The 22,798-nt window shown below is 35.2% G+C and overlaps 3 protein-coding genes across 6 annotated transcripts in view; all 3 read right to left on the bottom strand.

Moving 5' to 3' along the window:
• Nucleotides 1–580: 580 nt before the first annotated feature.
• LOC116348262 (ovochymase-2-like) lies at nt 581–4,789 on the bottom strand. Its single transcript, XM_031779180.1, has 4 exons — nt 4,695–4,789; nt 1,526–1,742; nt 1,073–1,436; nt 581–1,001 (listed from the first exon to the last, which is right to left on the bottom strand). The coding sequence occupies exons 1-4, from the start codon at nt 4,783–4,785 to the stop codon at nt 738–740; spliced, it is 936 nt and encodes a 311-aa protein (XP_031635040.1). The 5' UTR covers nt 4,786–4,789; the 3' UTR covers nt 581–737.
• Nucleotides 4,790–8,165: 3,376 nt separating this feature from the next.
• On the bottom strand, nt 8,166–10,588 carry LOC116348245. Its single transcript, XM_031779157.1, has 4 exons — nt 10,148–10,588; nt 9,429–9,978; nt 8,665–9,234; nt 8,166–8,593 (listed from the first exon to the last, which is right to left on the bottom strand). Exons 1-4 carry the CDS (start codon nt 10,405–10,407, stop codon nt 8,312–8,314), a joined length of 1,662 nt encoding a protein of 553 aa, XP_031635017.1. The 5' UTR covers nt 10,408–10,588; the 3' UTR covers nt 8,166–8,311.
• Nucleotides 10,589–11,642: 1,054 nt separating this feature from the next.
• Nucleotides 11,643–22,798, bottom strand: part of LOC116348260 (dynein heavy chain, cytoplasmic) — a 20,887-nt gene continuing 9,731 nt past the window's right edge. The window contains exons 17-32 of one of the 4 annotated variants that reach the window (XM_031779175.1): nt 22,046–22,072; nt 20,997–21,617; nt 20,392–20,923; nt 19,936–20,310; nt 19,357–19,828; nt 18,969–19,233; nt 18,263–18,897; nt 17,827–18,188; nt 16,815–17,010; nt 16,072–16,189; nt 15,632–15,983; nt 13,733–15,558; nt 13,344–13,653; nt 12,438–13,273; nt 12,095–12,363; nt 11,643–12,012 (exon numbers count right to left, since the gene is read on the bottom strand). In XM_031779175.1, coding sequence (XP_031635035.1) covers nt 11,844–12,012; nt 12,095–12,363; nt 12,438–13,273; nt 13,344–13,653; nt 13,733–15,558; nt 15,632–15,983; nt 16,072–16,189; nt 16,815–17,010; nt 17,827–18,188; nt 18,263–18,897; nt 18,969–19,233; nt 19,357–19,828; nt 19,936–20,310; nt 20,392–20,923; nt 20,997–21,617; nt 22,046–22,072 — 7,365 coding nt within the window. In that variant the 3' untranslated portion in view covers nt 11,643–11,843. Of the gene's footprint in view, nt 12,013–12,094; nt 12,364–12,437; nt 13,274–13,343; nt 13,654–13,732; nt 15,559–15,631; nt 15,984–16,071; nt 16,190–16,814; nt 17,011–17,429; nt 17,641–17,826; nt 18,189–18,262; nt 18,898–18,968; nt 19,234–19,356; nt 19,829–19,935; nt 20,311–20,391; nt 20,924–20,996; nt 21,618–22,045; nt 22,073–22,798 lie in introns of all 4 variants that reach the window. The other 3 variants (XM_031779174.1, XM_031779178.1, XM_031779176.1) reach the window with 3 other exon arrangements.

Below are 22,798 nucleotides of genomic sequence, written 5' to 3' on the forward strand. Positions count from 1 at the left end.
AAAAATCATTTCTACCAATAATCTATACATTATTCCCGTGTGTGCATATTCTTTCTTTTCGTATGAGTGTATACTTCTCCCACTCCTTTTTATATTTTTCTTCGTTCTCTTTCATTTGATTTTTTATCATTCAATCCACGCATATGTGTTTTTGTGCACATTATAAACAAAGCGAAAAATGAACTTTACGCAGACTATGCAGTTGTGTTTCATATACACAACATTTTTTTCATGTACAAACATTCGCTGCCGTCTCTGTCACCGTTTTACGATATTTCGTTACGGTTTTTGAAACAGTATTGTCTACCGTATTGTCTACCATTCACACTACCATTACAATAAAGATTATAGCGTAAATACGGCATTCAAATCGACAAATTACACCGTTTGATGCTTGAAAGTGTGAAAAATACATTTGCATTGAAATCGGCATAGTAGAACCCAAGCCAAATCCAAGTGAAAAGGAAAAAAAAAATAATGCATATATACAAGTGGATTTTACTGCACAAGCGTTTAAAATTATTGAAAAAGTCGAACAAATTCAAATGTGCTGAAATAAAGTTTTGTTTTGAAATGGAAATGGTTTTTTTCTCACACTAAGTTCTTTAATATTTTAGCTTAGCATAATACAAAAATTGTTGTTTGTTTGTATGTCGAACGAGCGACTTTTTGCTTTAAATGAATTTCAATTTCTTTTCGGCCGTAACTTGGGCTGACACAAACGTCTCTTCGTTGATTCATTTTTTTTCAAAAATTATTGCCTCAACGTCCCGGATCAATGGACGATAAGTCGTTTCGCAAGGACATGTTTTATGCATAATATTGTGAATCCAAGGCAGAAACTCCCTGATTGGCATATAAACAGCCGATGATCTTTGCTCTTCTAGGCCACTATTCACATTGATTAGTTTCGCCGTTCGATTGCAATGTTTTGCCAGTCCAAGTAGGAGCATGGTGTCATTTTCTGCCAAGTGAAATAATGGATTCGTAAAAATGTCAAACTGAAATTTGATTAAAGGGAATTGGATTAGAAGATTAGATTTTAGATGATAGAATATTTGCATAGCTTTACCTCACATATATTGCAGTCCGAGCAAATGCTTTCAATGTCTATGCACAATAGCCTATTGCCATTTTCCCCTGGATTCATTCTTTCGCATATTTCATCTGAATAAATCGTCACGTTCATCTTATTTGTAGTGACTACTGATATATTACTGTAGGAAATCGCTACAGGTAATATTCTTTCATGAATTTGTATTGCTGTTGGCGGCAAGACTGCCGGTTGTATCCACTTATCAAATTCAATGCTTTCGTTCATTTCAACGATTGCGGGCAAAAGTTCATTGGGATTACATTGATGTTCGGGATGAATGTAAACATATCTTGCTTTTCTTCTTAATTTGGAATTGATGCGGATCAGCGTGTAACGAAGCCTATTGTATCCAATGAAAAAATAGAAAAATGGAGAGATTTGAGTGAGTTTTGATTTAGATGAATCGAAAGTTTGTATACAATAACTTACCAAAAGCTGATTGGAAGTAGATCGCCATTTGAATTTTCAGCGGGAACACCTTTGTATGGCAAAATACACTTTGTTGTTGTGAGAACGTGTTTCGTGGATAATAAAACACCTTCGCACCTATAGTGGTCGAATTGATGTATTGCGACCATCCACGGGCTTTTTACCAATCTCCATTTCTGGAAATGTTCGTTGAATGCTGTGTTCGCATATCCCATTTCTTAAAAACAATAATGAAAATACTTAATAATATTCTATGTAATCCGTTAAAATTAAAGAAATTATGCCGGAAATCCATACAAATGCGGACAGCGCAAAAGTATTCAGAAAGTCAGTGTAAAGAGCATGAGGCACTTGCCTATAAATGTCTCTGACACAATGAAGTTGAAGGAGAGGATGAAAAAAAAAGAAGAAAGTAGAATAAAAAATTGGAGAAATGTAAAAGAAAAACGAAGGAATGAAAGGCAAACAAAATCGCGTGAAAAATTTCGGAATGTAATAAATTGAAGATAGTCGAATAGAAAATCGTCCAAAAAAGAAACCATTATCGGTAGATTTACATACAAAAAAGAAAAAAATGGCCTAGATATAATTTATTAGATCAAGTTTTTTAAGTTTAATGCATTCTAAATATATATTCTACATTGTATTTTATCAAAAAATTATTTGCCATTAAAAAAAAAGAAAAGATTTCATTTACAAATCTCTTTGCACTGGTGAAATTTCTTTTGGCCTATTCATAATGATTTTCTATTATATATATGTATAATTCATCAAAACGAAAGAGAAAAAAAAAATTTGTGTAACAGAAAAACGGAAATATAACGATTTAATTATCTTTCTCTTTTATGTTGAAATGGGTTTTTTTTTTCGTTATACATCAAGAATATAATTTATATACATATATATTAGTAAATATTCTTTGTAAAACATTTCATAAACATTTCATAAACATTTCAATGAAATAATGTAAACCAAAACAAATGCAAAAAAAAATGAAATTAAATGAATTTAAAAAAAAAAATGCAGAATACACTGAATAAGTAAGTTGAGACTCGTGTAATTGTCCATAAAATGCTTAAAAGTCGTCCTGTAATTAACACGGGATTGCGTATGTATATGTGCGTGTGTGTGTGTGAGAGAGAAAGAGAGAAGAAAAAAATATAGAGAATTAATTTACACGTTCAATTCGTATTTAATTATTGCTTTCTGAACATTGGTTCGGGCTCAAAAACCATTGATAAAATAGACTCTAGAAAATTTGCATTTTGTTTCAGCTCATTAGTTAAATTAATTTTCCAATTTTTTATTTCTTCTCTCTCTCTCTCTCTCTCTCTATCTCTCAATTCAACGGCCATTTTATAGTATATATCCAATGGCATATATCGCACATTTTAACAATTATAAACAAGTTACAAACGCATCATTTGTAGTGAATTGGTAGGGCCGAACAATGTAATTATTTCTACATTTGGTTATTATTATTGTTATTGCTGATACTATTGAATGTGTGCGTATGCATTGTGTTTACATATGCATTTGTGTGCATATTTTCGTATTTATGAGATTTCCACTCGATTTCTCTCTTTCATTCTCTCTCTCTCTTCCTCATGCTTGTCGATAAAAAATGAATTTTTCTTTTTATTTGCATTCGCAAATCATCGGATAACAAACGATTCTGAACAGATCAAAATTGTATGCAACTCAATTGTACACTGTACTTATGGTCAATTTATTACCATAGCGGTTTTATTTTCAGCATGAGGTAAATATGGGTGTGCATTTATAACACGATTTGATTGTTACAATGAAAATAAATAAAACCAAATAATATATACGTTTGGATTTTAGTTTTGACATGGAATATAACACATACACACACCAATCCAAACAGAGAAAAAAATCCGATTTTCAATTTGATTTGGTAAGACTGCGAATGAAATGAAGTCAATAACTGAAATTGAAACAGAAAAATTTACCAGCAACAACATAGAATATGCAAAAAAAGGTTGAAAAAAATTTCAACATAGAATATGCAAAAATTAGTTGATATCTACAGAAAATGTCTGCGGTGTAATCATTATATGATTGGAAAGAAAAATATAAAAAAATTTTAGCAGTTGCATAGTAAGTTCAAAGTTAAAAATTAAATACCCAATGTAATTCATCGCAAAATTCTGTAATTAATAGGTTAATTATCTGCAATATATAAATAAGAGGGAAGATTGGGCGTATGGAGAGAGATGAGAGAGACAGAAGCAAGCGAACACCAACTGAAAGTATATATAACATGTGCAGTATGGAAAAAAAAGATTTGAATGCGATATTATGTAGACGCTTGTTCAATGAAACACTCACAATCAGCATATCAAAACAATTTAAACAGCACTCTTAAGTGTGCGCTTGATTTTCCACACTAATTTATTCGAAATAGTATTTATTTAGTTTTTTGTTTGTGAAAAGTGTTCTTCAACCGATCATCAGTGGCAGTGCGCTTTTTGGCGCCACAAAGCCAATGTGTGCAAATTTCGTTTTAATTTGTGTAACAAGCATATTTTCATGCACTTACACACACAAACACACACAATTTTTGTCAAAGATGAAAACGATTTTAAACGTATCAAAAACGAGAAAAAAACTTTATTCAATAAAAATCACTGTTATTGGCATAATATATTTCTCTCAACTTTTTGGTGTCGGAATTTATGTATGAAACACATGTATTGATTAAAATTTAATTTAATCATTAAATGGTGTATGAATTTAAAATTTATTTTTTTATATATGTAATATGAATTATACACAGATGAATAAAATGCAGAGTCCATAAGGATAGTATGTGTCAAACGACGGCAAAAAAAATAAAATAAAAATAAATTAGATTGATTGTAAAACTTGACAATTCATTTAACAACGTCCATCAGCTTTTCTAATATGCTAATTCAACACAATTTATAAATTGTGAACTGTCTGTTTGATAATTACTATCGATATTTTTTTAGAAAAAAAATCCGTCTGGTACAAAAGTACCAAGTAAAAATTCGTACGGTTTCTATTGTTAGTTTAAGTTTATATGGTGAAATGCATTTATTTAGCGCAAAAATGCAATTTTTAATACGCAGTATTGCAAGTTGAAAACACAGTAAAAAAAGGAAAAAAAACATAAACTTACTGCATTTGCAGTTATCTGCACTAGGATATGCATACGCACAGCACAATGCACCGCATATTAAAAAAACTTTTACAAAAATATGACTATTCATCGTCATTGTCAAAAACAAACTGTATCAAATCACCGAATGAATACAGATATATATTATAAATCCAAGCAGCAAAATGAACGACGGCAAATATTGCAATTAGTCAGGTAATTAGAAATGTTTATATCGCATTTGCCATAGGTCAACAATTTTGTTCGTCATTCGAAAATGCGGCACGTGTAAGAATGAGCTTAATGAAGGCCAGACAAATCGTATGAATACAGTCTCATTACTTATAGACTATAAGTTATAGTCATATCACTTTCTATCAGTCTAGTCGTATTGTGAGTCCAGTAATGAGTTCTTCAAAGTAATTGTTGTTGTGCTTTGCATTGATGATGGCCGAAGGTTTCTCCCAATTGGACTGTAATGAAGAAATGTTACAACAACCAATACCCAAGAGTAAGTGTTTTTTCTTAGTATTACTAATCGCAGAATTTCGCCACACATCCGAATGTCAAAATAAATTTTTAACCACTTCGTTTATTCTTACAGTTTTGAACTTTTGCGGTCCGGAAAATGTGAGCATAAGTGGGGAATTGGGTTATTTTGTTTACATCGATCAGTGCTGCAAAACCCACGACTCATGTTTAACTACCTGGGAACCACATCAGTTTAATAGAGGTTTAGAAAATCCTTCGGAATATACTCTAAGTGATTGTTCATGTGACAATTCATTCTTTGAATGTTTAAACAATACATACGGAATTGTAAAGAGCGTAATAAATTTTACATTCAAATTTAGTGTACCACAATGCGCCTACTTCGGATTCAAGCAAAAATGCACAGCATTTAGTTTGCCTTTCCGCCACGGAAGGTGCGTGAAATATGAAAGAGATGTCAATTCGACCAACAAAGGTCGACACTGGCAACTTCGAGATAATCCGCCAGTTATTACGTTTCATTAAAAAAATGAATTTAAAAATTGATGATGATAATAACAATTTTTATTATAAATATTTATATTTGACATGCAAAAACAACAACAACAACAACAACAACAACAACAAAAAAAGATGATTTCACACATGAATGGGGTAGAATAAAAACTACTTCTCGAAAAATTGCTATTTTAAAACGAAACCTAAAAAAAATTTCAATAAAAAGTGAATCAATTTTTTTTCGTCCAATTGAAGTGAATCAAGAAAATTTTGTTCAACAAAAGTGAACCAAAAAAAAAATTTCACTCGGTTTTTTCAGTGTAAAATACACTAAAATGAATTTTTTTTTCGGGTTCACTTTTATTGAACAATTTTTTTTTGGTTCACTTCAATTGGACGAAAAAAAATTGATTCACTTTTCATTGAAAGTTTTTTTTAGATTTCGTGTTTAAACATTTTTCGAGAAGTAGTTTTTATTCTACCCCATTCACATGCAGATCACCACTTACAGTTAGGTTACCATGCGGTTGACGCAAGAGTTGCTGACGAATCCCCATTTTCCTACTACTCAAAGCGTGCCGACTTTCATAAATACAATTACACCTTAATATAATATGAAGAGTGTGTTCCTGACGCTAATCTGTTGATTATCTCGCGGTGACGTTCATACCTTCCTTTGAGATCGATGTTTGGATATTTTTTCCAATTTTTGAGAATATTTTTGACTTTTAAATCGTTTTGAGTATCAGTTTACCGTAAATTTAAAGAAATATAATAGAAATAGGTTCAAATAGGCTGTGATAATAGTCTGTTTTCGATTGTTTTCTAACATCGCCTCTTCGTTCTACTACTAACATACAGAAAAAATCGCAATACACACAAACACTGATCAACAACTACACTAACTACAGAGTGTGGTCATTGTTTGCATATTAAATTTACATACAATATATTTACAGTGAAGCACAAAGCAACGAAAGAATACGTAGGTTGCTCCATAATTTTTTTTAAAATGGTACTTATAGTGTTGCCCGATGTAAACCATTGTCATATTCGTAAAGTTTGATGTTTTGGTATGTATTCGTGCCCTGAACCTTTTGTCGTACGAACGCTATTTGTATTGTTTACAGTGACTGGTAAACTGCGACTCAACAAAAAAATGAATTTTACACGTGAAGATTTTCGTAAAATGATTTACTATGATTTTCGAAGTAAATTATCTCAACAACAGTGTTTCGATCGACTTCATTTGGCCTTTGGCAATGAAGCACCAACCCTTCAGACAATTTATAACTGGTACCGAGAATTCCGTTGCGGTCGTAGTTCGCTCAAAGACGAGTTTCATACAGGTCGTCCAAAATCGGCTGTTGTGCCACAAAACATCGATGCTGTCAGAAAACTGATTATGGAAGATCGTCATGTGACCTACCGTGAGATTGAGGCATCTTTGGGCATTTCATCCCACAGCATACATACAATTTTGCATGAACATTTAGCCGTAAAAAATATTTGCTCTCGTTGGATCCCACATAAATTGACCGATGAACAAAAAATGGCTCGTGTGAGTTGGTGTAAAGAAATGCTCAAGAAATTCAATCGTGGTGCTTCAAAAGACGTTAATAAAATCGTCACTGGTGACGAATCGTGGATATATGCCTATGAGCCCGAAACGAAACAGCAGTCGACTGTATGGGTCTTCCAAAATGAAGATAACCCAACGAAAGTTGTTCGAGCAAGAAGCACTTCGAAGCGAATGGTCGCCTGTTTTTTCGGGAGAAGTGGTCATGTGGCAACCGTTCCACTAGAGGATCGTAAGACCGTCAATTCTGATTGGTATACCACCATTTGTTTGCCCGAAGTGTTTGGTGAAATAAGAAAAAACAACCACCGTCGCAAAATAATTCTTCATCACGATAATGCGAGCTCTCACACATCTTTTCAAACTACTCGATTTTTGACCGGTCAAAACATCGAACTGATGGGTCATCCACCGTACAGTCCTGACCTGGCACCCAATGACTTTTTTTTGTTCCCAAGCGTGAAGAAAAAACTACGTGGTCAACGATTTTCGACACCAGAAGAAGCAGTTGAAGCGTTCAAAACACACGTTTTGGAGATATCAGTTTCGGAGTGGCACGAATGCTATGACAAATGGTTTCATCGAATGCAAAAGTGTATCGATCATCTCGGGGAATATTTTGAAAAACAATAAAACCATTTTCGACAAAAAACAACTGTGTTATATATGTTTTTAAAAAAAATTATGGAGCAACCCTCGTATCCATGGGAATTTAATTGGATTTTTTTGGAGTTCGGAAAATCCTTGCTTCGTCTTTGCAATATAAAATGCACATATTACGCATGTTTATTGCTTCTGAATATCTGATGATAAATTAAATTTTATTTTACTCGTTTAAAAAGATACAAAAATAGATCAATAAATTTCAACAAATATTAATTCTTCATCATGCTACAAAAATAGACTCAATCAAAACAAATGCGTTGATTGATCAGACGAATTCTTTAATTTAAAATAAAACTTGGCAAATATTATATTCATTGTTGATACGTTAAACATGAACAAATAGAGATTAATCTTATTTCTAGTGTTTGTACAATTGGTAGACAATATTCGAACTTCGAAGCGTTCAATCCGTTTGATGTGCGGTTTCTGTGCTTACGGCACTGCGCATCGTAGCCATTTTTAGTATCATGTATTCAACTAATAATTTTCCTACTAGATCACACCACGGCATTTGACCAAATTTTCGTAAACAGCTTTTGTATTTGTCGTCCAATGTCTGCTGCCTCTTTTTATCAGCACAGATTTCCTTTATATTCAACTTGACTCTTTTCAAATACCGGAAATTTGGATCACTAGTTATTCGTTTGCGCTGTTCATCTGATGCTAAGTGTCCTTCACATCGTTCCTTAAAATAGTCAAAAAAAAACTATGTTGAAAACGAACAAAATTGCATTTTAAACAAATCAAAATTCGTACACATTTGCAAGTTATTTCATATCTATCCCGTAAAATTTCATGTCGCCTCTCTTTCGAATCAAATAGATGGCCGAATAAACTCGTGTTAAACAATTGTTGTCCTTTTAAGATGGGTCGAATCGCAATGACGACCGCCTGTCCATCGTGGCTATGTTCCATGACATTTGGATAACAGGATACATTTATATATTGTCTCATTAGCCCAGTTTGAGTACAGCATACTGTTGTTGGCAAACCTTGTTCAGAGCGATGACAATCTGTATCTGGAATTGTTGGTATTGAATGTGATTTCAAAATGAAAGCATGATGACCTATTAAATGCATCAAAAAACGATGGTGCTTGACCGAATTAAATGTGTGCTCGATCTTCGGAATATTCATAAGCATTCGATTGCATTCATATAGGATGCAAGGAATATTAATATTCGTCCTTAATCTCGGTAACTTTAGGAAAGCTTCATATTGTGATTTCGCATCCGATAATGAGTTTGGTATTCGTTTCGGATCGCTTGTGATAACCCGCTCCACGAAAACCATCAATTCATCGACGCTCGCAAATAGATCAATTGCCTAGGGTTAATCACAAAGAAAAGAATGAAAATAATGGAAAATTAATCAATATGTAATGGAAAATCAAATATGTATAGTTTAACGTCACACATTTGCAACAACATTGCTTTAATTTGAGATTTGGTAGTAGTGTTGAGAATCGCGTTCTGTTGGGGAAGAAAAAGAAAAACAAAGTGCTTAAATCAATCAATTACCCATAAACAGCTACGAACGATAGACATTATCGTTCCATTGATACTAATAGCCTCCGAATTAACGTTCCAACTAAACCTTACACCGCATTCGTATTGATGCAGCTGATTATTGCGACAATCGTCACAAAACATTGCGAAAACACATTTATCGCACGGTACAAAATTGGCATATTCCTTCAAACAAACATCACATCGCCAACTATATCGTGAATATATGTAATTTATTAGCGCCTTTTCCACTACGATCGTTTGACCAACATCGATTTTGTCTTTTGCAAAGAGCCTCAAATCACCATCGGAATCATTTTTGATTTCAAGAACATTGGCCATGCACGGAAACTTCTCGTCCGGCTCGAAATCGAGAATTGCTTCATATTTTGTCGATTCAGCTCCGTCAGTAATATGCTTCAAACATTCTTCCTCTCGTCGATTGAGTTTTTCTATTGACTCCGGGGGATAGCGGGCTTCTTTTGCCAATTGAATGTCCACGAGACATTCATTGTAACGCTTTAACTTTAAAAAGCAATTCGATCGATTGGCATAGGCAAGGCTGAAATGTTGACTTGTGTAAATATCTCGTGAAACATGTAAATGCCGATGATATATTCGAAAAAAAATGATCTTTGATTTTCAGATCCTTTGGCATAATTTTGATTTATTTATTTTTTTTTAACTATTTTTCAACGACAATTTAAGTTTGTTTCCGGTAAATTTCCCACCTGATATTTTCCGAACCATTTTCAGCATAGCGTAAACTTGCATTATACATTTCCATTGCGTCGGCCCATTTTTCTTGTTTAAAGAATTTGTTTCCCATTTTTCGTTTATCCAATGACAATTTATCGTCTTTGTTAGATTTAACCTGTTCTTCATATCTAACATGGGTAAAAGTCATTTTCAATGCGTCAGCGCCGCCGTTATTTGCAATTATATCCTCGTAAAATGCATGCTCTTCCGTTGATTCTTTTTTCCACAACATGATGAAATCTTAATTGTAATTAATGTCCGTTGATGCAAACGATCGGAACAAATGTATTGATTTAATCAACTAATTTAATTTTATTTTGAAATAGAAATCCTACATCTATTGAGATGTTTAAATAAAACTTAAAAACTAAAAATTTATTCGAAATAACCAATGTAGTGAGTGACGTTAACTAGACATGAAATATTTCATAGTCACCTTTGAAAAAAACAGTCGACTGTACTTTTCAAATTGTCAACTCAATAGAGGTGTGACTTGAAGTTGTGTCATCGATTTCTTTTTATATTTAGTTTGTATGTTTGTTATCATTGACTTGTTTGTGATGTAAATGGGAAAAAAAAATATAGCAAACATTTCACTTGGGAATATTTCGATTTTTTTCTGATGAGTACTAATTTTTGTCAATAAAATAAACATACAATTTCCTCGTTAGCAGAAATTTTATTTGAAATCATTGGATAAAGCGCACTCTGACAATGAACGCAGCCTGTCGCGATTTGACATTTTGCATTGGTTTTTTTTCTCTAAGCATAGTCACCGACAATTGATGCTTGTATAGTAGCATCGTTTTTTTTTTTTGTCTCTTTCGCACATAGTTTGTCAATACTGATTGATTATGAATTTCCAAAACACATATGAAATCACATTTTTACTGATATTTTGGCTATTAAATATAGAAATTAGAAAAAAATACAGTAAATTTTTTGTTTTTATTTTTACCGGTGTGCTTCAATAGAATTTTTCTTCGCCTTTTTTTTAAATAGCACTGAAACATTCATTCAACGACACTGCAATGGCGGAGAATGCGCCGTATCATGAAATCGATCTGATTGCCGATCATTTTGGTCAGGAAATGGAAATTATTGCTGCAATTGGCACAAAATTCTTCAAAACACATCCTTAATTGCCTAAACGACGACTGTATGCAAGAAATTTTGTATTTGAGCCGATTGGTTGAAGACTTTTTAAGCGCAACCAACTTATTCTTCTGGCATTGTTACTCGACTCTCTGATGTAAACTTTTGATCTCCTTATTTGATTGTTCAGGGATTGAAGTATTTTCTGAATTTTTTGCGCCAAGCAAATGATTGAAGAATGAAATGAAGATAAAACACTTTCCTAAAGAGAAAATTTTATTTCTGATTGCACCTCGATATATTCTGATCCAAGTGCTTCCAAGGAATAAAATTAAAAAGTAAAATAATGATGCAGAAACAAAACCAGCGTTATTTAAATTGCTTTATAATGAATTGAGTATATTTTGTATTCTAACAAATAAATAGCAAATGTTCTATTATTATCTCAAACAATGTTTGGCATTCAGTTTTTTGCGTACAAAATTTTTATTTGATTTTACCAGGGATAAATTAGTTTAGTTTATTTTTTGCTATGTTTTTTTTTCGTCAAATAATTTGATGCGATAGATGAATTTAATTAAGTGCTGTTGATGTGAGTACAGCAACACCACGTTCGTAGAAACTGTGTGGACTTTGTCCGGGTGCAACAGCCAACTCAACGGTAAATAGTAGCTCTGCACGTGTTGAATTCAAGTAGACCGGTAAATTCAATTTTCCAGTACGATGTTCGGCTGAACCAACCCTGTGCGAGAAGGAAAGAAACAAAATTTATTAAAAAAATAATGTAACTCCAAATTTTCAATGAAACAAAAAAAGTCACGTACTTGACCCATTTCAATAGTGTCAATGGCAGATCGGTCATGATTGCCGTATTCAACAAAAGTTGATTATTTTTGCATGTGGCTCCTTGCAATTTCAATCCAGTGACACCGAAGCAACTATCTTTCTGGTTACCACCGCTACCTCCTTCGGTGATGGTTACATCAAGGGCCAACTCTTCGAGTGACCAACTGTTTGCTTGGGCAACACATTGCCGTGTTGCAGTGATGTAAGCTTCGGGATTGAGTAAACCGCCCAGCCATACTGGGAACCCCTGTAAATGATGGAAAATCATAATGTTAAAATGTTCATTCATTTAATTTTCAAAATCGTCGCAGACAAACTCACTTGTAGTTCCTTGGCACCAGCTTGCGATACTAGCTCGGATACCTTTTGCAGCTGACGTACACGATTCGCAAAATCGGTGATCCATTGAATGACCGTGCAACCGGCAGGCACAGTATATTTACGCCATCCGCTTGGAATAATACCTTTTACCAGTTCCGATAGCATTGTACGATGATGATTGGTTTGTTTCTTTTCGCCTTGACAAATCAATACGACATCTTGTAAGTCACTGATGACGGTGATCAAAAGTTTGGCACCCGATGTAACTTCACGTTCAAAGTACCGATACAACGGATCTTTTATGTTTTCAACAGTTCGTCTGAGTGTTGGCAACGATTTTGGAAGCAATTCGAGCCATGCTGTAGCACTGTTGTGCAACGTTTTCATCCACGATGGACGTCCATCTTCTTGAATTGTTTGCAATGATGCATCGACGGCTCCTTCTTCTGGATTGTAAGCCAATTCATCGTCATCTTCCAATTGTTGCATCTTCAACAATTTACTGACCAAATCAGTTCCATGTGTTGTTAGCAACACTTTCTCAGCATTGTTTGGCAAACCAAGCCATGATGGTGTTTGACGATCGCTTAGATTCTCAATCCATTTCAAGAATTGATCACGTCGTGTACCGTCTGGCATTGTAATATTTCGTTGACCTTCAACATTACCGACTAACGCAAAATCGGTTTCAAAACTGTGCGCTGTGAAGAGTTTACTCAAGAATGATGCCAACAAACGTTGATCGAAATCATTATCAATTTTACCACCATAAATACTTTGCGATAACAACGTAACGATGGCATCCCAAGGGATTTTCTCTGGAGGCAAATTGGCACCTGGTTGAATGAAAAGACACTTTTTTTGTTTAACAAAATACAATCAGCGATGGGTTTTTTTTAAACTTACGATTCATTGCAGTTTGATCGATCCAAGTGTCGAGTGTATCGATTGCAACACGCAAATCTGATTCGTTGAATTCGTACTTTTTGGCCCATCCCAATGGGACATAACGTAATCTCTCTTGAATAATTGCATGGAACCATGCCAACAAGAAGTACAATCGGGCACGTTCACTTGGCGGCTTCATCATACGGGCCACCGGTACTGTTGAGAATGTACGCAACAAATTGGCACGAATACCTGGCGGTGGTTCATAGACGAATATACGACCGGCACGCAGTAAATTGACTGGTACACGTGGACTTATTTCCATTGTCTGAAAGCGAAAAAAATCCAAAAAAAAATAATAATTTCTCCTCATTCAGAATAAATGAAAAAAAAAAAAGAGTATTTACCAAGAACAAACGGAATCCAGCATGTGGTTGTAATGAATGTAATTTCTTTTCCAATTGGATCAGCCATTGTGGTGCCAAATGTACGTTCTTCAATAGAACCCATTTACCCGATTTGCATGCTTGATTAATGACACGTTCGGCTTGATTGAAACCTTCAGCCGAACCGATGGCAATCGATGAAATTTGCTTATTCAATTCGGCCGCCAAATCATCCACACGACCAGATGCATCAAAACCGGGTACTGAACACAACAATGCCGGTGAATTTGATGTCAATTGTTTTTCGACGCAAGCAGCGAAATCCAATTCTTTTTCGGCCAACGGCATAAATTCGGCACCCAAAACAGTTGACACAAACAATTGACCGGCGGCAATTACACGATCCGGACGGAACGCTTGAATCAATAGCAATTGATGCATTGCAGCCACAATTGGTGACAATGCTTTTGATTCATCCCATAGCTGTGGTACTTGTTGTTCTGGCGAACCTTGATTCAGCCATGCCGAAAATTCGGGCATCGATTTAATTTTCTCAATGAGTTTCTTGAAGGTTGGCAATCGAGTGGCTAAACGATTTGCACTTTCGATTTGTTCATACGTGAATCCGTCAATATTTTGTGTATTTGAAATGAGTCCTTCGCGATTTCGCAAGAAAAAGTTAAATTCAGCATCAAGATTTTGTTCGGACGTTCCTTTCAAATGAATTCGACACAATAGAATTGCAAATGTCAAACGATCTGCATGCAACATTCCACGCGCAACACGATCATATACAACGGAGAATAAATCGGTTGTGATGATTTTCAAACGTTGACCATAGTCAGTTTTGCCACTGAGTGCTGGATTTTCACGTGACAATACCGTACTGAACATATCCAAGAACATTCGCAACGAATATTGATACAAGAAATGTATCTGATTCAAACTATCCATCGTGAAGTAAATGTTACTGCATGCCGTTGACAATGGCAAATACTGATGTGAAACTGTTTCAATTTCGGCAATAACTTTATCCGTCTCTTCAACCTTTTGTCCAATATCAGCAGCTTCTTTTTTCAGTGTTTCAAGTGTTGTGATCACACTATCATCATCAAGAATCTTACCCTTTGCATCGTTGAGCGCTTGCAATAATTGTTTCTCCAATTGACGCAATCGCAAATGGAATTCGCCTTGTAATTTCAATAAATCCGAACGTTTTTCATCGATATCAGGACGTTCGGCCTTCAGTACTTGATTCAAGCATTGACTCTGCAAAGAACTACGGGTGACGGTGAAATTGACGAATGTAACACGGGAACAAATTGATGGATCAAATTCAACGCTTGGATCCCGTGTTGAAAGGAAGATCGAGAATGACGGTGACAAATCAATATCTTGATCACCAAGTGTGATCAATACACGACCACCAGTGCGTCGCAATTCACGATTGAGCACCGGATTCAAAATTGGATCGTAATTTTCAACGTCTTGCACCAAAAGTGGATTACCAAAACGCAACGCTGATTCCAAATTTTTACGGAACGAATCGTCCAAGAAACTGGTTTTGGTTATCTTTTTACCAGCATATTCATTCATGATGAACTCAGTGGCTTGTCCCGATGGATCGATGATGAGCGGATAACGATTGAATCGCTTCAACATAATTGCATTTTCCGTACATAAATCATCGGTGGGCAATGCGTTCGCTTGCCAACGCAATCGTTCATCCGGATTCGATAGATATTCGGTACGCGCAATATCGGCACGATATTGAATGTGAGCCGCTTGTAAATGTTGACACCATGTAGAGAACAAATTGCTTCGATAGTGTTGGTCAAAGTAACCGCCTGAGACAAGTACGAAAGATTTTTTATAAGTAACTTTAAAAAAAGGCAAGAAAAATATTTGAAATAAATTTACCATAAGCAATGAATGCAGCCGACAGCAATACATCACCGACAATCGTGGACATTTGTGATCGGAATGTTTCACTTGTTGCTTCCCATCGTTCACGTTCGATATTCAAACTCTTCAACAATGCAATTGAACGATCCACCTTGGCTTGAACATTTTCCAAATCGGTCTTAATTGCTTGCGCTTGGGAAATCAATTGTGCATATTCTTCTTTGTATGCGGCAATACTTTGTTCCAGTTGTGTGATCAAATCTTTTGTATCTTGAGCATTCTTCATATTTAATGCGGCCTGGTCTTCGAGTGATTGCAATTCATCACGCAATGGTTCGACACGTTTCAACATATCGGCATATTCAATCTGGAATGTTTACAGAAAAAAAAATCGTGTTTTGAATTTTGCCAAGGGAACGGTGAATTTCTGAGAGAAAATTTCAAAATTGTCTTACCTGAGCGATAGCCCATTTAACCATAGGACCACAGGCCATACTGGCACGATTCACTTTCTCGAAATTGTAGTCGGGATTGCTCAAGTAGCGAGTCTTCATTTTATCACGAACATCATCACTTCATTTCGTTTAAGAGACAAAAAAAAATACGGAAAATAAATTAGTAAAATTACCCTTTTTTTCAATGAAAAAACCAATTAGTATTTAACTAGTTATTAGAATTTAGTTTTTTTTTTGCTATATACAAAGCAAGCAAACATTTACTGAATTAATTGCATGCCTGTTTAAAATTAATTAAATTTGAAATTTTGTTTATGTACACTTGTCGCAGAGGTGACAAATCAATTAGAGATACATCAAATTAATGGAAATAAAAATGAGAAGAAACAGCAATTGTTTACCAACATTTTAGTTGAGTGAAAATGGTTGAAATAATCAGGTTTGAAATTTACCGGAAATTAACTTAAATTGTAAAAATGTCGTTGGAAAAATCTATATATTAAATTAAAATAATAATGAGCATTTTCTCACGAAATACCAATTTTGCTGCTAAAACGTAAATGTGTCATTTTTGCTTCAATTTTTTTTTGTACTGCAAATAATCAAACCGTAAAACAATAAATTCTAAAAGCCCATATGTTGCATCATCAACATGGGCGCCAATAAAAAGAAAAACTAAAAAAAAACCAAGCGCCAAAAAAAAAAAACGGAACACAAAATAACACAGAGTTCGTAATGCTTACGTAATGTCTTCGGTACTGAATGTAACAATGGAATTAATGAAATTTTCTCGCATAATGACGGCTCGAATGGATTTCCAATCGGATGCATTTTCACCCAGTAGCAAACAAATTGATTCTAATGCCAATTTTACAATGGCCGGCGGATTTGCCATTGAACGAACTTCGACGAGATGCTGTTTCCTGATCGATTTTACGGCTATAATATTTATGAGGATTAAATTTGATTTAGTTTTTTTATTTGTTTTGGTTAGATAGAATTAATTAAAATTATTGTTTTTTTTCTTTTGTTGGGTTAGATCCGATTAGTTTTTTTACGACAGAAAGTTTTTGACTAGATGACTTGAGAAGAGAATGTTTATTGACAATAGATCAACAGAAAAATTAAACGGAAAAATTGATTGGTCGCATTCGGTTAATATTATTATTAACCCATTGACGATGATTTAATGATTTGTTTTTTTTTTTTAATTTTTAGTGACATATAAATGTTGGGTAAATTTCGTTGAATTTAAAAACAACAAAAGGCAGACGACAGCGCATTAGCAAAAAAGATATTTAAAAAAAAACGGACAAAAATAAATTGATATTATCCATTTTGTGTGTGGGATATCATACGTGATTGATGCGGTGTCGAAGTTAATAATCGATGGAATGAAACTGTCTTTATTGAGAATGGAACGAATTGTTTTCCAATCGGGTATGATTTCATTGTCACCGGTAACGTCCAACAGCAAACAAATCGATTCTAAGGCCACTTTTACGATGGCCGGTGGATTTGCCATCGATCTGACCTCGGACAATTGCTTTTTCTTAATGCCACTGACAGCTACAGGATCGTTTACAAACAGGGGGACACACACACAAAGAGAGAGATGGACAATTCAAAAACAAATTTTAAAACAATTAGTATTTGGTCATCATATTGTGGTGAATTAATTCGGATTTTCCAAATGGATACATAGCTGAAATAAAATGTTATGAAATTAAAAGCAAAAAAAAGAGATCACGGTACCTTGTTGTGCATCTAAAACGGCTGGTTCTACTTGAGCCAAATCGGCCATAACGAATTTGCGTTTCTCTTCGATTTTAACGGTTTGATCGGCCAATTTCAATTGTATGTCTTGGGATTGGACCTTTTTCTTTTCGGCTTCTTGTTGATCCTTGAACATTTGTTTGAGCTTAGCGTTGGCAGCCTCATTCTTAGCTTGAAGCTCTTGCGATTTAACGGCCAATGATTTTTGCATTTCTTCAACTTGTTCGACAGTTTCAGCGATTTTATTGAGACCAACATTCAAATGCAATTGTTGCTCCTCCAAATCGCTTCGTTTCTCCGAGTACAATTTTACAAAATGATGAATGAAATCAAGATAGTGTCTGCGTAGAAAAGAATCGATTAGTTTTCTGCGATAATGTTTGTTTAGTGTTTAAGTTGTGTAAGACAGATTTACCTTGGTGTAATGGCCATAGTGCGTCCACCGCGTTTTGCAAGCCGAGCATTTGCTTTGTGAAGTGTTTGATGAACGTAAACACAAGCATTGATGACTGCATCACGATGTGATGGTGTTGTTGGTAACAATGGATTACAAACAGGGAAGAAATCGGGTGATTTCCATTGTGGTTTTTCCAAATCAACTCGAATTGTAAATTCACGTCCAACTTGGAACAATGCCGAATCGGACCAATCACCAAACCAATTCAATACACAACGATTGAACAAGGCGGGCGACGTGGCAGCCCGGTCTTTGAGACCATTCTCACTCGGGTTCATTGTGAAGACAACATGCAAATTTGACATTACTTGTTGTGTGAACCATTTATAAAGTTCGTCGCTTGAGTCTAACATTAAGCCATCACGTTGTGCACCCTCTTTGCATTGTGTCATCAGCGCAGCATATTCATCGCCTTCAAATAAACCGGGTACTTCACCGTTTGCCAACAATGTGTTCATACGTTCCAAGAAACCAGAGTCGAGCACATTTGATTCATCCAAAATGAATGCAATCTTTTCACCTTTGCAACCAGATCGACGTAAAACGGATCGCAAATCTTCGTCGAAATCTTCACTCGTGTATTTGTTATGGACCTAATGGCGAAAAGGAGGAAGAGTAACGTCATGCTTGAACATTTAATTAGTATTCTTCTTTTGGTTTATACCTTAATTTGGAAAATGGAAAGTCCATTCATCCATGCAACAAATCGTGACAATGTTGTTTTACCGGCACCACTGACACCAATCAATAGCAAATGGCCTTGTGGTTGACGGAAAATACGATCGATACGCAATACATGCTCCAACACTTCGTCGAACAGAACAAGTGGCACATCCAATTCTTCTTCGTAGAATATTTTCAATCGAGCCCTTACATAGTCCCTCAACTCATCACGTTTAACCGGTACATAGTCTTTTGATAACCAATTACTGTACAAAATTGAAATTCATTATTTTCATATTCTTCTGCTTTGAAAACACATTATTGTGTATCGTTGTCAACTTAATCGATTCATCATCATCAGATATTGACTGAATAAATTGAACAAATACCTGTACAAAATTGGTCGTGCAAGTGATTTTTCGCAATCAACACTTGGGAAATGTTTTGTTGCAACAATGTCAATGTTTTCGTTGGTCCAACGTCTTTCGGTGTCATCAACTAAACGATCTTGGAACAAACGTAACGCTTCATGGGCCCAAAGACGTACCAATCCTTCAACTGGTAAACTATCCAACGGTCGAATTGCTTCGCATATACCACGCACCCAACGAGTCATTTCACGCGGTGAGTACACGTAATGCGGTTGCATATCTTGGGTAAAACGATCCTGAGAGATCAAATAGAATTCAACCATTGCATTTGTTAATGGTTCAGCATAGCCACGAAGTGCTGGCAATAAACGTAACATTGCTCGTGTGAATGTGGAATAAATTTGCTTTAGTGACGTTTCTCCAGGATAATCGACATAGATGACTGGAACATGACGCAAGAAACGATGACTTAATGCCTTACGACCAGGATCTGAAAATAAGAGTATCGAATGAAATTATTCATCATCCAAAGTGGAAGGAAGAGTTTCTGAACTTCAGAATCTGAAGGCTTTCTACAAATGTGATTTGATATCTTACCGGTCGGTGGATTACAAGCGCCAACAAATTGAATACGCTCCAAGCTGACCCAGGCTTGATCGTTTGCACGATAGAATCCTTTGTGTTCGACCAATTGACGCAAGAATGAAATGACACGCTGTGTACCGTATGTATCCATATCGGGTAAATTGATTTCGTCGCAGAATAGAACGAGCCATTTGCCAATTTGTACTGGAGCCAATACAACACCGTTTGGTGTCTTACGATATTCACAATAATGATCGAATGTTTTCAACAACAGCTCTGGCGTTGTGGCCGATGAGAAATTCAAACCTACGACTTCCATATCGGGCAGAGCACGTAAAGCCGAAAACAGAGTCATCGTTTTACCGCTACCAGGTGGACCACAAAGAACTGAAAGAAAAAGTGTACGTTTTAAATGTCGTCGATTTGATATTTTTGAAATGTGAAAAAAAATTTAAAAAAATCACTTACCCAATGGTTTATGTTCAGCCAACCAAGTATACAGAAGCGATTCGTGACGAACTGTATCAAGTGTGGGTACGACCACATCTGGTGCGGCAACTTTGTGTGTTTCAACTTCGATGACTGGCACTTTATTCGACCATGGAACCCATTCACCGGACATATTCACTTCGTAATCGATAATCGGAGCGCCGGTATTATTTGGCAATGCAATCGTTGTAACGCTACGAATGAAATCACCCAAATCACTGCGAACTTTTAATTTGGCATCTCCAGCAAATGACCAAAGCAACGAATAAATTAATCCCTTTTGAACATATTGCTCGAGTTGATCGGTAGAAATTGGAAAATCGGAATGTTGTTGATTGTAAACCAGAACGTTACGTGTGAATTTGTTTAGCATTGAAAATAGCGAGCTGAGTGCACGCAGACGTGTGAAATCCATAATGTGCTCTTGATTCATGGCATATTCCAAGCAACGAACCACCAAACCATCAGCACCAAAGTATGGTTGCATCAATGAAGCGATTTCACGTTGAGTCTAAATGAAAAAAAAAAGAAATATTTGATGAAAATACTTGATTGCCATTGCGAACAGCTGTTAATTTGTTTACCGAAATACATGGTGAGATTTCATCTTCTTTTCCAGCCGCTTTGTTATTGGTAGCAATAAAATCTTCATCGGCATCTTCCAGTGGGATATTACGCAAACGAGCCAAATAATTTTCAAATATCATTTCCGTTGAGAGAACATCTTCCGAGAACCATACCATACCACAACGTGATACAGTGGCCAATGTAGCGAATCTCAAGTCTTGCACTTCAAACATAACACGTACATTTGGCGGCAACGATAAACGTTCACCATTCGGTAGGGTGAGCAATTTATTATCATCAAGAACGGAATTCAAATTTTCAACCCATTCCGGATCAACGTCACCATCGAAAATGATCCATTGACGTTTGTTGATTTCACCACGTACATTGTCAATAATTTTACGCAAAATATGCGTAAACAAACCGTCCGTCCATTCACGTGTATTTGGATCAAGAACACCATACAGAGCTTCTTTTGAAATTGCTTTCGGATCGATGACATGCGCGACACCTTCGATACCCTCAAAACGTTCTAATGCTTTTAACAATACACGCCACGCCATGCTCTTTCCAGATCCAGAGGGACCAACCATCATTAAGCCATGATTTAAGTTTGAGATTTGGTATAGTTGCAGCACCTGGATTGAGAAAAAGAAAATGCTCATTTGAATTAGCAAATTATTAAAAGTAAAACAAAAATGATGATGAAATCAGAGTCTCAGAAGCTTCTTGGAAATCTTCCAATTTTGATGTGACTGTCTTCAAAATAAAAGCAAATCAGACTCGATGCATACTTGTTCACAAGTATAACGACAAAAATAAGAGATAAAAAAATCTTCAAAAATGCTTCGGAAACTCACTTTTTTTTCAAAAACCAAAAAAAAACGAATTTTTCAATCAAAAATGTATACGCCCCCAAAGAATTGGAGCAAAAACAAAAACAACAATTTGAATGGAAAAATAACGTAGAAATATACCAAACTACCAAATATACAAAGAAAATCCATAAAATAATTGGAAACTGCAATCAATCTTGTTGTTAGTAAAAGTGATGGGATCAACTTACTTTGGACACCCATGTCTCTCCAAAGGCCTATTTTATCGATTGAATTGTTAGCGTGCAAAGTGAGATTGTGAGTGAGATAAGCATGTATGTTAGAAATGTGGTTAAAGGTATTTCGGATTAAATTAATGTTAATATTATGCGATTTTTTTAAAATAAAATAAAGAGTCTTACGGGAGTAAGACGAACTTTTCCGCACGGTGGTATTTGCGTATTTTATTAAGAAAGTTCAAAATAATATTTGCTCGATTCTTCAAGTCTTTCAAGCGGCGTAAAGTTCGAGACCAAAATATGTTTCAACTTTGGCAACTAAATATTCTTTAATTTAATAGCAGAAGTAGCCGAGAAAATATCTTTCACACTTTCATGATGAACCCATTTGTACGACATTTGAAAGTATTCTATTTTCTAACAAAATACTATAAAAATATGTCTGACTTTAATTTTGCCATAAAGATTATTTTTGAAACACTTTTCATAACTAAAGTCACAACAAATTTGGATTTTTGTATGGGAGCCTTGTCTGTATGCTACCTTAATGGCGTGAAACTTTGCACAGGTTTTTTTTTTTCACAAATAACATTCGGAGGGTTTGGAGAAATTTCAACCAAAATCAAGAGTACCTCCCATACAAAATATTCGTTTTTGAGCCAATTGAAAATTTTGTATGGGAGGTACCCCTAATTTTAATTGAAATCTCTTCAAATTTTCAGAATGTTATACTTTTGTGTAAAAAATAGTCTGTGCAAAGTTTCA

The sequence above is a fragment of the Contarinia nasturtii genome, unplaced genomic scaffold, assembly GCF_009176525.2.
Source record: "Contarinia nasturtii isolate CC-2019 unplaced genomic scaffold, AAFC_CNas_1.1 Cnas_scaffold_2367, whole genome shotgun sequence".
Lineage (NCBI taxonomy): Eukaryota > Metazoa > Arthropoda > Insecta > Diptera > Cecidomyiidae > Contarinia > Contarinia nasturtii.

Excerpts from the sequence above, each read along its gene's own strand:
- LOC116348262 (XM_031779180.1), bottom strand. The coding sequence starts at position 4,785 with ATGAATAGTCATATTTTTGTAAAAGTTTTTTTAATATGCGGTGCATTG. Across the intron at positions 1,743-4,694 it reads TGCAGATAACTGCAAATGCA|AAATGGGATATGCGAACACA; the intron begins GTAAGTTTATGT and ends ATTGTTTTTAAG. Across the intron at positions 1,437-1,525 it reads CTACTTCCAATCAGCTTTTG|GCTTCGTTACACGCTGATCC; the intron begins GTAAGTTATTGT and ends TGGATACAATAG.
- LOC116348245 (XM_031779157.1), bottom strand. The coding sequence starts at position 10,407 with ATGTTGTGGAAAAAAGAATCAACGGAAGAGCATGCATTTTACGAGGAT. Across the intron at positions 9,979-10,147 it reads AATGGTTCGGAAAATATCAG|CCTTGCCTATGCCAATCGAT; the intron begins GTGGGAAATTTA and ends TCAACATTTCAG. Across the intron at positions 8,594-8,664 it reads ATGAAATAACTTGCAAATGT|GAACGATGTGAAGGACACTT; the intron begins GTACGAATTTTG and ends GACTATTTTAAG.